This window comes from Blennius ocellaris (assembly GCF_963422515.1).
Source record: "Blennius ocellaris genome assembly, chromosome: 1".
Classification (NCBI taxonomy): domain Eukaryota; kingdom Metazoa; phylum Chordata; class Actinopteri; order Blenniiformes; family Blenniidae; genus Blennius; species Blennius ocellaris.
This window is the reverse complement of record NC_137650.1, coordinates 27373359-27389523: the sequence shown is the minus strand read 5'-3', so window position 1 is coordinate 27389523 and position 16165 is coordinate 27373359. Positions and strand designations below refer to the sequence as shown.

General features: G+C 40.9%; 1 protein-coding gene across 1 annotated transcript in view; it reads left to right on the top strand.

Annotated features, from left to right (window-relative positions):
* The window catches only part of gpc5a (glypican 5a), a gene marked incomplete at its 5' end in the record, with an annotated part of 137667 nt that overhangs the window by 15684 nt on the left and 105818 nt on the right, over positions 1–16165 (top strand). Inside the window, 4 exons of the mRNA XM_080512526.1 lie at positions 13598–14058; positions 14153–14386; positions 15167–15300; positions 15377–15502. Of these exons, the coding sequence (XP_080368652.1) occupies positions 13598–14058; positions 14153–14386; positions 15167–15300; positions 15377–15502 (955 nt within the window). The remainder of the gene's footprint in view (positions 1–13597; positions 14059–14152; positions 14387–15166; positions 15301–15376; positions 15503–16165) is intronic.

The window sequence follows — 16165 nt, the reverse complement described above, 5'->3', positions numbered from 1 at the left end:
CTGCTCTCTAGTCCTTTGTGTGGGACCTTTTATTGAGCAGACTCTTTGTCCAGCAGGTCTACAGCCGTCCCGTCTTTGTTGCCACTTTTACAAGAGAGGAGCGTGTGTGTGTGTGTGTGTGTGTGTGTGTGTGTGTGTGTGTGTGTGTGTGTGTGTGTGTGTGTGTGTGTGTGTGTGTGTGTGTGTGTGTGTGTGTGTGTGTGTGTGTGTGTGTGTGTGTGTGTGTGTGTGTGTGTGTGTGCGTGCGCGCGCGCGCGCGCGCGCGCGCGCGCGCGTGCGTGCGTGCGTGCGTGCGTGCGTGCGTGCGTGCGTGCGCGTGTGCGTGTGCGTCAGCCATCACAGAGGCCTCTCCTCGAGATTCCCACAGAATTTGAGCTTGGCTTTGTGATTCAGGGCTGGACAGTTGATCCAGGGGAGGACAGAGGGTGAAAAAGAATGTGAGGAAGAAGAAGAATGACCGACTGAAGAAGAGAAAGCTGGGAGGATGCCAGATTCTATTGAAAGTCTTTGCACAGTGTTTGAAGTCAGAGGATGAGGATTTAGAGGGAAGCAGGATTATTCAGAGTCAATACCCTTCAGCAGTCCAGGCGTTTGGGCTGATGCAAAGAAACAATGTAGTCAGACTAACTGCGGCTGTTCTCTCCTCTGTCATTTTTTTCAGCTCCCGTGTCAAACAGGCTGGTTAGCATGACACTTTTTCTAATCTTGTTATGTGCTCTGAGTTTGATGGGAATTGTTAGATATACAGTATTTCTTCTAAGTGGTATCAATCTTCTCCTCCTCTCAGCAAGGAAACCACTAACTACTTTGACATAATTTTCTTCTTTTTTTTTTTTAGCTGTCGTTATGTTTCATCGACTTCAGATTCTTATAGTGATTCAGTTTTTAGTTCTGTGACCCACAGAAACCTTAAGTAAACTGTGGTTTTATGTAATCTTCTTCCATGAATAACATTTCAACAGCCTGTATCCCCATCTGACACTCAAACACAAAGCCTGGAGTGCTGTCATTGTGTCAAACGGGGGTCTAATTGCCAACTTTCTATCACTGTGGCAGTTTACTGCTGCTCTGGAAATCGATTTTTATCGACACACTTCCTCAAATCCCAGATTGGTGCTTTTCCCCGGAAAAGGACGCACTCACGCACGCACACACACTCCTCTGCAGCCTCTCACAACATAGAGATGAGCCCTAAAAATACACACACTTGTCAGCACTTTATATTGTCTCCTGTGTGCCTATTTGAAATGGAGATTTATGGCTGCTGGCTGTTGTCTTAAGGCCATTTTTCTAGATTAGATTATACAGCACACTGCTAAACAGGAACTCTGCATGATGGATTTATGCTTGTTTTTTTTTTTACTTCTTCTTTTTCTCAAGTCTTGTGGAGACCAACGGGGTAGTATTTCAATTTTTGTGCGCTAAAGCTGACTTTTCCTCTTAAAAAAAAAAAAAAACCTACAACAGTTTACAGCCAAGACTGAAGTGACACTTATAACCTTCCACCCAAACCAAGTTGCTGTGAATTGGTGGTATGTTAAGTGAATGGTTTGGGCCATAATAAGCTCTTTTTCTGGAAGCAGTCTTCCTGTTAAGCCAGGATTCTTGAAAAAAAAAAGAAGTCCAGTTTAAGAGGAAACCAGACACAAAATAAGGCTGTACAATGATATGTAAGACCATTTGACTGGAGAAAATAGCTTTCTTGAACGAATAATCAGGCATCCTATTGGATTTTTCCAGAAACAGGATTTCTGAAAACTTTGCTTGTTATCTTTGTTTATGCAGCTCCCTTGGTATTGTTTCTGCGTTGTGCTTCTCAGTTTCCACTGCTTGGAGAAGACAAATCACTTATTCTGTCAGTCAGATGGAAGGAAGTATTTCCTAAGTAAGGAAGGAGTCTTCAGGGATTAGGTTGTAGTCGTCTTGGCGATGAAATCCTAAACACAGCAACACACCAAGCTTACTGTCTGCTCCCACTCTGCCCACGCTGTCCTGCTCCCATGGCACATATAATGGTATAATTGTCCTGCTTATCATTGCTATCCTGAAATGAGTGACAAATGAGTGTTGTTTTTACTATTGGGAGTCCAATGTCTGATAGCCTGTTTACTACCGCTGATAAGAGAGTCTGTTGTAAATATTTGGATCCACCTGATTAAGATCTTTTTAGCTGTTTTGAATAGGAATAAAGGGCACAATTTCAATCCATTCTGTGTATGTCCCCCTTTGAAAAAAAAAAAAAAAGAATATGCATTACCTGTTTGTGTAGGTTCAAAAAAAGATGAAAACACTACATTATATTTGTATAGCTCTCTCATAAAGCATTAAAGGAGTGACTGTGCGACAACCTTCCACGTTATGGGTTCAGGAAAGATTTGATCTGCAGCAACCAGGAACATTTATCTGATGTTGATGCTCCAAAGGAAGTTGGAGCACTTAATAAATCGAAGCGTTTACTGACTTCTTCCGGCTGGACTGGGAAATGTTTAATGGGTGTTCCCAAAAAAGACACAAAAGACAATATAGATAAATGTGTTTGGGGTAAAGCACTTTATATTTCCCCCCCTAATGACGTAAACAACCACCACAAGTACAACAAATTTGGGATCTGAGCCTGTCAGTTTGTGTGCTTCTCCCTTTACCTGATTGTACTCCCATTTTCTCTTTTAACTTATAAATGTGTTTGACGTTTAGTGGTGAAGTGTGAATGTGAGTGTGCGTGACTGTATATTTCACTGTGTTTGCTCCGTGATGGAATGGAAACCTCTCCAGCGTGCCCATATGTAGAAGGCATTGTTTGTTTGAATTTCCATTTCGACCAACTTGACACATTGAACTGTGTCTAATTGTTTTCAAGCAGGACACTGACATCCTGATGGTATGTGCACATGTTGCATGGCAGACTGTGATGGTGAATGTGACGACTCATGTCAAGTGCACGGACACTGCTGAAACGGGAAAACGTCCATTTCCTGTTTAATTTAAAACCACTGTTGTAGTGTCACGCTTCCAATCTGACTAATTATCTCTTATTCACACAGATTTGCTCATTCTTCATCGATGCCATTTATTTCTGTGCTTTAATTTGGGGTTTTGTAACCAAGTCCATGATGGGAAAGTCGACAGACGCACTTCAAATTGCAGCTCGCCAGATTTTTAAAATTAAAGATCTCCAAATAAACAGCTATTTCTACAGCTGATGCAAAGGGTATCATCATTAAATGAGTGTGTTAGACCTCAAACTGGAAACTGAAGGTAGATAATGTGACGTTTCTATTAGATTTATTGAGCTGTTTTTGTACAGATGAATGGAACTATTGTTAACAGTAGTTGCAATAATATTCATGATTCTGACGGAACTTCTCATGACTTAGATCAAGGATTGTAATTTCTGAGTGATGAAGTGAGAATGCTAAGTCATTCAAAATGGTTTCAAAAAGTTTTCCTTGTGGTTTGTCAACAACGACTGTAACTGGAGATTTATCAATAACACAGGGCTACTTCTTTGTGGGAGAGTCAACAGGGTGAAATCATACAGCTTTTCAAGTGTCTGAAACACTCCATATCGCCTTTATATAAATCTAATGTAATTATCCAGTTGAATAGAGTAATCACTGGCGTGCTGTGAGCATTAGGTCCTCTTTTCAGACTTATGACAGCCCAGTTGGCTCCTTCACTGGCATCTAACAGCTCCCTGAGGCCAGCCACAGGAAACCCTCAACAGCCTCACACAGAGACACCTTTGAAAGCTAATGAAAGCTTTATTATGATATTATTATATTCACTCTGGCTCTTAAACCAGTGGCAGCTCGCACCCCCTATTTTTTTGTTCAGGTTTCTATGTGTGTGTGTGTGTGCAGAGTAAAAATCTTTATAAGTCAACATGAGCTAAGCCTGATGTATGTTTCTACATGTCCTCCATCTACGCAGAGATATTTGACCTCTCCCTACACCCCCCCCCCCCCCTTTCTAACCCACACAGTCACATACACACAGAGGGTCGTGTTTTCGTCATGTCACACTCATTCACATCCATTTTCTGTTGCCTCACTCCAACTTGAACCACAACTACTACTAAAGTTACCCTGCACTCAAACTATGGCTTTTATTTGACATTGAATCTTTTATGGTGTAGAGACACTTTTGGACCCTTCAAAAAAAAAAAAAAATGGATAAATGAAATGGGCAGATCCCCACATGACAGCATTAGCAGATTTATGTCCTCATAACATGAGTAATACAAGCGCACGCACACACACTCACTTCCCTACAAGAAGCACTTGTGCCCCACTTTATTGACCCTCTCTGCTTCTTTTCCTGAACGGCATATTAAAGGCTATGTTCACAGCACAGCTCTGTGCTCTTTGAAGTGTTTGAGGGCTGCAACAGATCCTCAAATATTGACTTTTAAGCCTTCTGGAGGAAAGAGAGAGCAGAGGGGAAAAGATAGAGAAAGAGAGAGAGAGAGAGAGAGATGGGAGAGCAGCAGAGCGCATGCAGTCAGTCAGACAGACGGAGTATCTTTCGCCGTCGCTCAGGTGGGCGTTGTCAGATTTACGACATGAGGTCTGAATTTGCTTCGGCTAAATACGTGTTTGTCAACTGTTAATGTGTGAGGCGAGGATCATGTTTATTGATGCGGAGGAGGAAGTACACAGAGAGATACGGGCTGCCGGTAAACTGAGCTAAGATAGATTACACATGCCTGAATTGATGCTGTTATAATGTTTCTTTCTTTTCCTTTCCTTTCCTCTCGTCTTTCTCATAGTTTTAACTAAATAAATCAACGGTGACCCCCTCCGTCCTCCTCTGAGAAGCCCTGAGCCAGAGCAAACTCTTGTAACACCTCAGAGCAAGCGACTGTTTTTCGTTTCAAACAATGCCCCCTTTATTGAAACTCAAGACAGAAGGAAAAGGAAAACATCTCAAGTTTTTTTTTAACTTCTTTCAGGAAGGTTTTTATTCTGTGCTGTCAGCATGTCACAGCGGTAAGTTTATACATTATTTGCCGTTCTCCTGTTGCCATTTTGTTAAAGCAACACATAATACACAAGGCCAAATCTTATGCCGTGAAACATTTTGATTTATCTATTTGAATATGTAGGATACCAGGAAAACAAGTATTACTCAGAATTGTTATGAAATTATTGTTTTTACTGGCCCACAAACATACACATTGAAAAAACATCATGGAAGTGCATAGTAAATATATAATTAGATAAATTTCAAGCCTTAATTATATAAATGTTTATATACACTACATCAATCCTATTTCCCAATAAGTTAGAAAGTTATGTGGAATGTTAAAAAAATCCCAACAAAAACAAGCTTAATACCTCAGAATTTCTGAAATAGTTCCACAATCTTTAAACAGTTTACTTTAGATTGGTGAACATCTTTATGTCTGAAAAAATGTATCACTGAAATGCTCCTTTTGTATCCAGTCGTTATTTATCTGTTTCCAATTAATATAACTAATACTGATATTAATTGTGAAAATATCCTTCAGCTGTTTTTGTTTTGTGGTTTTGGGATTGCACTTATAATTATACAAAAAGGAAAGAAAGTTAAAATGATGTCTCATTCCCCCCTGTTTCCATGAGTCATCATTTCAGACTATTTGATTACAGTTATGACATATTTTTAAGAATGTAGAACAATGTGTATAAGGCCTATTTGATTTAATTTAATATTTTTAACCATGACCTGATTCCTTTACTTCTCTCCTTCACCCCCTTCACCCCCTTCACCCCCCCCCCCCCACTCATGCAAACATGCTTGCACACGTCCTCACAAACACAAACATACACACATATGAAAGGCCCAGTTTCACTCTGTGGTTTCTTTGTGAGCCAGAGCGCCGAGCTCGCTCGCTCCCTCACACTCACTGTGCTTCACCTCAATTTCTGGCTAAATCAGAGCTATCTTGCGGGCGACGTTTGTTCGACTTCACGCAAACTCTCTGTCATTTGCCTTATCTGGTTTCGTGTCACTCTTCCATGTTTTCCCGTGTTCATTTATGTTCCCGGCAGCTGGTGCGCTTGTTTGCTATTTGACAGGTGAGCCTGTCAGACGCTTCCTCAGCTCCAACCTGGAAAGCTCGGTGTTGCGTTATGCTGTGTGATAATAGAGCCGCTGCCTTTTCGTCACAAGCAAGCACACGCGTGTGAGAATTTGTCATGCCCAAGAAGCAAAAATAAGATTATTTAACACTCTTATCAAAAGCGCAACAGTCCTGCATAGAGTAGATTTTGATGAATAAGTGCTTTAATGTTGTCAAATGTGTAATGCAGCGCCCTGCAGAGATTACAGACAGGTTTATTTTTACGTTCTATATCCAGCAGCTTAAAACTCAGTTCTTTTTTTTTTTTTTTCCAGGATAACTCAGGCAGACTGAACAAGCTCTTAGTTTACAGAAAGAGAGGAAGGCAGGTCACACATTAAAATAGACCTAATTTACTACCTGGTAAATCTACAGCAAGCTTGCACACAGTTTTGGGGTTGGTGATTTATATAGGAGCAAAGCTAAAATAAATTTTGAAGTTAGGCCAAAAAAAACAAAAAACAAGACCGGAAAAGGAACTCTGACATAATCAGGTGGAAGCACATGTGGAAACACTTTCTTTTATGAGTCTTTAAATTTGAATCTATATTTGATTATATGCTAAGACATTTCCAAAGAAGAACTGTTACTTGATGCTGAATGGGATGGAGGGAATTTTTCTTTGCTTTCATCAAAGTAATTGCTCTTAAGTTCAAGCACATTGTCAGCTTTTTTTGTTTTTTGATGCTGGTGGAATGCGAGTCTTTCTATTTAGAGTTTGCATGTTTTCGTTGTGTCTGTGTGGCTTTTCTCTACACCAGCTTCCTCCCACAATCCACAAACATGCTTGTTGGATTAGGTGGTGACTTTATTATGGCCGTGGGTGTAACTATGTGTTTGTATAATTGTCTGTTCTTTTGTCTTTTCCTCTTTAATATGGAAAAAGAGGGTATGGGAGATGACAAGATGATGATGGATGGATGGATGGATGGATGGATTATTACATTATCATTTCAACTGGGTTAATTTGGAACCTTAAAGGTTCTAAAATGAGCATGCTATGACAGGTTTGTTTGGTCAAAAAGATTGACTAGCCTGTTATTCTCCCAGAAGCTTTTGAGTTTTACAACCAGGCATGTTTGACCTTTTTTTGTTTTTCAGCCACAGCAAACATTTATGCATAAACACTGTCATCAAACCCTGTCCTGGAACAACAAAGGGGGTGGGGGGTGGGGGTGCTTGTTTTTCAACCTCTAATGGACCACAATGAAGACATATTTTTGTGTTGACTGTACTGACTGTGCCACCCTGGAAGTCATTGACTTTCATTGTGTGTCTGTTGCTCTGGGATGAGCTGAACCCACAGTGCCACTGACTCATCCTCTCTCGATGGAGAATGGCCTTTTCTGCAGCCTATCAGATGTCACCGGGCTCCTCTGTTGTGGTCGTAGCCATTCACAGAGGATGAATCACGTTAATAAAAGCCATCTTTGCGTTGCTCAGCAGCTCAGCTGAGGTCAGCTGGTGGCATTTAAGCGCCCGAAACCTGGAAACGCAGCCTTCTTCAAACAGAAGAGCTGATATTGATGTACTGTGTTTACACTTTACACTGCACATTTCAGGATGTGTTCTAAGTATGTAGTACATGGTCTGCCTCCGCCGTTGAGTGTGTGCGTAAGTGACGGAGGGTGCAGCAGCTTTTTGGTCTATTGTCTGCTTTAAATGGGTCTTCTGCTACAAAGGCTCATCTTATTTCTCATGCTGCTGACTGATCCCTTTTCTCAGTGACATGTCAGTGAATACAAATACACACTCATGCTCAGAAAAGAAGCTGAGGCTTGTTGACGCAGATTACAAGCAGCGCTTCCTCAAATGATTTGTGAAGCTCTTATATCACCTAAACACTGTTCAATGTGTTGAACCATAATACTGCAAAGTCATTTGTAAATGTTATTTGATGGCTTTGTTTTAGTGTGGTATTAATTATGGATGACTGGTGAACACTGTATGTGGCGCTCAGACACATTATTCTCACTAACAGGACATAAATGTTGTTGGTGGTTTGAAGCATGGCGACCTTTATATCTAGCGTGATTTCAATATACTTCAATGTGCTGTGTTACGCTTTGGTGTTTGTCAATGTTTAATTGGCTGTCAGAAGATTTCAGCTTGACTAACTACTTGTACATGAAGCTGCAATATTTTAACATGAACAGTCGATACAAATCTTTTCTCCCTCTATGTCATCGTGATCCTTTAACATCCTTCATCCAAGACTTTGACTTATTGAGCCGTTTGAGTGGATGGTGGGCAGCAGTTAAAAATAGCGTGCAGTTCTGTTTTCCCTGCTTCAGCATCGTATTGATCCAGTTTGTGCACGTTGCAGTGAAAAATGTCTCCATCTTGTGGTAAAAGCAACACATTTCTTTGGAGTACGCGTCCTCAACTATTGAACCCTTTCTGCCTCGTCTTGCAACTACAATGGTGGCCATCATATATCAGCAGATAACACCCTGTTTCTTTCTGTGACGAAAACGTCTTGAAACACTAGATGGTCATGTAATTTTGAATACATTTTATATTAATGTTTTAATAGGCAATGGACACTGGCTCATTTACAATAATTTTTGGTTGATCACTGAAGACAATTCAAGTACATTATATAAAATCAGATTAAATGTCCTTGTTTTTCTAGTTCGGTGCCAACTGCCAGAGGCCCTGACCTCAAGTATACTCATTACTTAGTTAGCTACTGCTGTCACAGTTAACCAGATCATCCTACATTAAAGAAAATGAGAAGTGCTGCAATTATAGGAGAAAGGATGAAAATGGGATCAAATTTAAAAGCCTTTTAGACATGGAGAAAAGCTCAGCTGCAGAGGAATTTAACTGAAGGGGCTTTGTGATTAGTTTATAATAGCCAATACATAACTGAATGATAGCCAGGAATACTTGAGCTTTCAAACATGAATTGTTCATAGATCAGAGTTTATTTGCTCTGGCGGCAGGGGAGTGACAAGTCCATAAAGTGTGATGGGTGGCATGCTCTAATGGCTCTAAATGATGTACAGATTGGATTGATTTAAAATATTGTTCCATTGATTTGCTCATTATTATTGAGAAAATGTTTCAAATTCTGATTCAGTTCAATGTGCTTGAGATCTCAGTAAAATACACCGAAGTATATTCTGTGTGCTAAATCCCTTTTGACTTTCTAATTGCTGTTAGAATAGTTCTTGTTCAGTTCAGCTGAAACTGTATTGCAATTATGTGTGCTTCATTCAAATCAAATCAAATCAAACAAACTTTATTTATATAGCACTTTTCATACAAGATTGTAGCACAAAGTGCTTCACGTACTCATTCATTCAAACAGAACCATTTAATATCACCCATTTTTTAAAAAGTTTAAATACCTGTTTCTGAATGCATTCAATTATTTTGCTGCACTGCTGTTATTCTTTTTCAAGTTCTCACCCTTTTTACTTCTTACCAGCCCTTTAGTTACACTTTCACAATTCAATCAGCTTTTGTATAATGACTTCAGAATTCTGCCTTTTCAAAGGTAAATATATTCACATTGCTTGAAATAATCAGAGAGGTTTGTTCACATTTAGGTGGTTTGCTGTGTTGTTAATATGGACTAATTATATTCAGAACGACTTCCAGTATTTTGGCCACCATGTTAACACCTATGATGGGGACAATATCTTTTTGACAATTTATTTTTATATTCTACTGTATCTGATGAGTCATTACTTCACTGTCTTGCAATTGGATTATTTTCACAATTAAATTTCACACTTGAACTGTGCATGCAGGTTAGTTAAGGTAATAAGGTAATAAAACAGCAATAATAAAGTCATTTTCAAAAGTTACTGTTTCTGTATTTTATAAATATCTAATATAAGCCGACACGTGCATGCACCTGGTGTCCAGCTCCTGTCTTTGATGGAGGGAGACCAGACATGCAGTGCAACAACAAGTCTTTCTGCAGCGTCTTGGAGCATGCTGGCTCAGCGCTTTCTTGGTGTTACTCTCGTCAACAGAAATGCAAACATGTTTGCTCTTATCTCTTGGGTCATTGACATGCAGAACACACACACGTACAAGCACACTCACACCCACCCGGCTGAACAGACACATCGTGGATCCTTATGAACTGTTCCTAACTGACTGAAACGCTCCCTTTAAAATGTATTTTTTCACTGATCTTTTAAATAACAAAAATGATATGCCGTAATAGAGTGTACTATGTTGACTGTCTGGGCTCTCTTCTTCCACAAAATGTTTATCTAAATAAATCACCAATTACCATTTTCTTTACTTTTCTGAGTAAACCTTCAGCCACATAGACCCCAATAACACATTTAGGTGAAAATGTATGGAACATTACCACAAAGGGTTAGAGGAGCTTAAACAGTTGAACCCACATCAGAGTTACTAGGTGAAAAACGAAGACAATGAGCTGAATTTGTCACTCAGGAGACATTTTATAATACAGAAGAAACTGTTCAAATAGGCTAACAAGTGAATGTTTTACTTAACATATTGAAAGTTGGGAGTTGCACAGTGGTACCCCCTACAATTCACATTGTTAGGCTGACTGCTGACACTGAATTAGACCAATCCATCTCTTTTCTCCGCCACTTTGTAAAACTCAGTGTAATTGAGTCAATCTGCCGCCCATCTCGGCTGATTATGGATGAAGGCATGGCACACCCTAGACAGGAGGTCACCAGTTCATTGCAGGGGGAAAAAAACAACACACTCACATTCATGTAAACAAGCAATGGTAAGTCACAAGTTCGTCACAAGTCCTCACATGCTTGTTTTTGAATTTTGAAGGAAACAAGAGTACTCTGAAAAAAAAAAAAAAATCAACCCCCCAACACACACACAGGGAGAACATGCAAATTGCATACATAAAGGCCTCCCATGCCTTACCTAAACTGGTGTTTAGTGCCTGCAGAATCAATCAAGCAGAGGGAGAATGTGCTAACACCACAGAGAAAGGCCATAATACAGAATCGAACCATTGTGTTCTTGCTGTGAGGCACAAAAGCGAACCACTACGCAAACATGTGGCCCAGCTTTTATGCTTACCTGTCAGAAATGTGAAACACATGCTTTCCTATAATCTTCCTCTTAACACTGCTACATTATGCTGTTTTCTCCTCTTCTTTCCTGTCCTCAGGCTTACCCAGAAGCCTGGCTGCTGGACAAGGCCCCCCAAGTGTGAAGCTCTGCTTTCCTCTCTATCTCAAACGTTAAAAAAAGAAAAAATCGTCATCACTGCTTTGACTTTTAGCAGCTTTTGAGTGAATACAGCAGACTACTTTAGAGAAATAATAAGCATTGTTTTTCACATTCAAATGTAAAAATGTGTAAGTCGGTCTGTGTGGAAAGACTGGCTAAGGCTCTTCATGTCCAGATTTACATCGTGGGAAGTAAAAGAAGAGACAAAGAGATAAGGCTGAGATGAATTTGTTTACCACACAGATATGCGTTATGTGATTTGACAGGTGGGATTCATTAACTCCATAATCTAATGTGGTAAACCCCCTCCAGGAAGCATGCACGCTGATCCCTGTGGGACCCTTCATAACTCTGCCGGCTTTTGCTTCATACACCTGAGGGCTGTAATAATCACCGACTGTACTCCGTGTGCACATTTTTCCTCCTCTTGCTGTTTCCCTGCCTGCCTGCCTGCCTGTCGTCTATTTCAGACACACACACAGAAATACACACACTCACACACTTCACACTCACACACTTCACACTCACAGCTGCCACTCTTGTCTGTGCTGTTCAAGTTCCATGTTTTCCTGCTGCGCTCTGACCAGGGTGCTTGTTGTGTGGGAGGTGTAGCTTTCTTTTCTTTTCTTTCTTTTTTTTTTTCCATTCACACATAAATGCTCATCTTAGAGTCTCTGATCGTGTTAGACCCATCACACCCTTGAAAGATCAGAGAAGATCTGAGATCAGATTCAGTTCTGGGCACTTCTGTGTTTTAATGCTGCCTCCTGAGATGGTGTGCCTGCAGGCATGCCAGACCCCTCTCTGTTCCCCCTCGCAGTCGTCCTCAACCGGGGGCTTTTCGGTCAATCTTTCCACATCACTGCGTATTAAACAGCATTGGACCGTCTAAGCCCTCATCACACTTGTTACCCCCCTCTCAGACTCTCAGCCCCCCTAGGCAGCTCACCCTGACTGTTGCCTCAGAACCCATGACAAGCACATGATGTGAGAATGGCCTTGGCTCAGGTATTAGCTGAGACGAAAACCTGAAAAAAAGGGAGGCAAAACCAGATTGTTTTACCAGAGAAACATTTCCTATTGTGCTGAGATTATTCCCAAACATGTTGAGCTTGCTTATCATGTGCTCACTGAAATTTTACTGTGACGTCGGCTATCGTACTTCGTTTCTGCTCTTTCGACAATTGATCCAATAAAACAAGTATACAGTAGAATCCCTTACTTGTGTTAAGCAACTATATCTTTGATGCAAAGCATGTTTTTTTTTCCTTGTGGATGTTGCATCACTCACATACTTTTCCAAACAACTGCTCAGAAAACTCACACATTGAGACACATTCACAACCACATCTAACTGGTGTTGACAATCTTGGATGCAGTCCAGTGGCAGATATATGAGCATTTGATATATGTAAGGGAGGAAAAGCCATTCACTGCAGACATCTTGACAATAGTATGGCTGAGCTTAAGCAGCTCTGTAAGGGGCAGCAGTCCAAGATTCCTCTTCAATGCTGCGCTGGTCTGATCAGCAGCTAAAGGAAACACTTCATTAAAGTTTGAGGAGGCCAGTGTCGAGTATAATTGTCAACCTTTCTTGTCTTTTTTACTCCTGATACATTATAATGTTTTAATGGTTATATTTCATAAAGACTTCAACTATGGCAACCATTTGATTTGAATTAATTGTATTCATTCTGGCTTCTCATTTAGATGCAGTTCGTCACATTCTATGATCAATTCATGAAGAAAACGCACACACTTTTTCTTGCTACTTGCTTAGGCTTTATGCGTTTTACATGTATGCAAGGATTTACTTTGATTCCAAGTCATGCTCTTCATCATAACCTATAACCTATATTCTCTCTTATTTCCACTGCTGTTTTGCTGCTTTGATTAAAGTGGCTGATTTATGAAAACAATATATGTATTATGTTTCTCTGTTCATATGATATCACAGAAGTTTCCACTTCAATGCTCTCAAACTGTTTCTTTCCTGTTTTTTTTCTTTTGTCAACTCAGTGTTTGATTAGAGAACAAATTGCTCCCCTGCTCGTATTCTCCTCTGTCGTTGAGGATGCAAGAAGCTGCAGCGCCTGCTGGGAACCCTGGAGACTCCTATTCTCTAAAGTAGTTTCAGCCATTATTATTACCTCATTTCTTTCTCAGGGCTCAGCAGGCAGTCAGGGCAACCTAACATTGCAAAGGGTGATATGTTGACATGATTGCAGTTCCTCTCTAATCTTTTGCCTTTCTTTTTTTCCACTCTTCTTCTCTCCCCTGTCGTCAATCTCTCAGAGACTTTCGAGGTCCTGATGCGGCATGCGGAGAATCACACCAACTCCGTCCTTCAGGAGTCGTACCACATCATGGCCGATCAGGCTGTGGGCTCCGTGAGGGAACTCTTCACTGACATTGGACTCTTCTTACTTGGATCTGAGCTCAATGTCGATGAGCTAGTGCAGCGTTTCTTCGACGCTCTCTTCCCGCTGGTGTACAATCACCTCATCAACCCTGGCCTCAGTGATATATCGCCGAGCTACGCAGAGTGCGTGAGGTCATTAAGCCGCGAGGTGAGACCGTTCGGTGGGGCGCCAGTCCTCCTGGCTGATCAGATTGCCCGCTCCGGGGTGTCTGGGAAACTTCTTCTTCAAGCACTGCACCTCGGTATTGAGGTCATCAATACCACAGACCACTTACAGCTGAGCCGAGAGTGCAGAAGGGCCCTGCTCAAGATGCACTACTGTCCTCATTGCCAGGTATGAATGTTGGGCTCTGTAGCCAGTGTATTGATTTGAATTAATGAAACTTTATTTTCCAGCAGTCCTGATCTCACTGCGGTTTGCTCCACAGGGTCTAACACAGTCCAAGCCCTGCATGGGTTACTGCCTCAATGTGATGCGGGGGTGTCTGGCAAGCATGGCAGAGATTGACATCCATTGGAGGGAGTTCGTTCGCTCACTCGAGGGCCTGTCAGCAAGAATGCATGGACCACAGGATCTGGAACAAGTGCTTCTGGGGGTTCACATGCTGATTCGTGATGCCGTCAGCCACGCTCAGAAAAATGGACCTCGCCTCTCAGCGCAGGTTTAGATCACGATAAGAGATTTATTATTGTCAAGATTGGCGGCTTCAAAACAATACAGATTTTCTTTTGCTTTGTTTTTTTAAATCAGAGACAGGAGGCAGAGTAGATAAACAATAAAGCATTTCTGTCCGGGAGAGATTTTTATCCTGGATATTATTGCTACAGCTGCCTGCCCCTTGTCAGAGAGATATGAGGCATTCAAATCAAGCACAAATTGCACAAAATTGTACATTTGGCACACAAAATCACAGTAGTCAGACTAAAGAAGTTTGCATTAATGGGAGCAGCTTCAGCTTCCAAACATGGTCTAGGATGAATAAAGGCCAGAGCAGACACCTATTCCTATATTACACCCCTTTGGCTGTCTTCATAATTATAGTAATCATCCTTGAATCTTGAGCAACAATCTCTTCTTTTTATTTATTTATTTATTTTGAAACTGTAGCTTTCTTTTCATGTCAATGCTGAAGCGAATGCCTCAGAGCTGCATACCCCAAATGACACTGACTTTGCTGAATCCATTGGGAACCCACAGCTCCATCTTGTGGTTAACAAGAGCACCTGCTGCCTCATAGACACCAGATGCGGTACAGTCAGAGATGGGAGAAGATAGGCTTGGGTGCACTAATGGCCTTCATATAAACATCTACCAGTCAGACATCTGTTTCGACCTATTTGTCATGAGCCAATAAAGGTTTCTTTAAGTTGAAAATCCTTAAAAAGCATGTTCCTCTCTCAGTGTTTAGACTCCAATTTGTGTCCATCTCATTGGTTAATAGGTGCACAAACTATGTGGACCGCCGAGCAGGAAGCTGGCACAGTCAGTCGGCATCCAGCACAGCAGCAGCAGAGAGTCCATCCCTCTGAAAGCTCTTGCCAAAGTCTCAGGAGACTCGCTCGCTGTAAGGAGAAGGTAAGCAGGAGACGGTGTGCTTAGAAACACTTTCTGATATTAGTGTGTCAAATCTACAATCGTTGCTGCTTTGCAGGGACTTTCTCAACAGCCTGCGTCTCTACCGCACGTACTATGGTGGCCTGGCAGATCAGCTGTGTGGGGGTGAACTTGCATCTGGTGATGGGCTTTCCTGCTGGAATGGAACTGAAATTGTGAAAAGGTAAGTTTTTAAAGGAGTGGAACAAAAAAATGGGGGATTGATTGGGCGATTAAATAATAGGCGACATTACATGTATAGATTAGGTAAAGAGTGATCACACACTCTTTGAACTCAAGTTCCTCAAACTGGAGGACTAAAAAAAACATTCCTCTGAAACATGTTCCCGGTGTGTTTAGTATGGGTAAATTGACAAACTTATGGATTTACTCATGGTACAACCAAATTTAGTCAAAGCACAAGATAAAAAGTTTTGAACATATCCTTTATTAAAGTTTCTTAAGTTAAAATGTACCCCAACTACAATTTGAGATAGAAAAAAAAAAGTTCTCATCAATGTTATCTCCTTCACTTTGAGCAGCTTTGGCTTTTATTAAGCCACCACAGACATTACAGTCAATAGAAGACTTTTCTCCAAGACCAAGGTCTCTAATGTTCTCTTTAGTTGTGTTGTTTTTATTGTTTTCCTTTTATTTATATCATGCTTGACCATGGATTCACCAGTCCCTTCAAAAATGGACATGAATTAAAAAACAAACAAACTAATACTTGTGGGTTCATAATATATTTGTTTTATTTCTATATCCCCCCTAAGCACTGAGTGTATATTATTTCAAGGTCGTCACACATCAAATTGTTGGTACATATTTAATCGAAGGGATATAT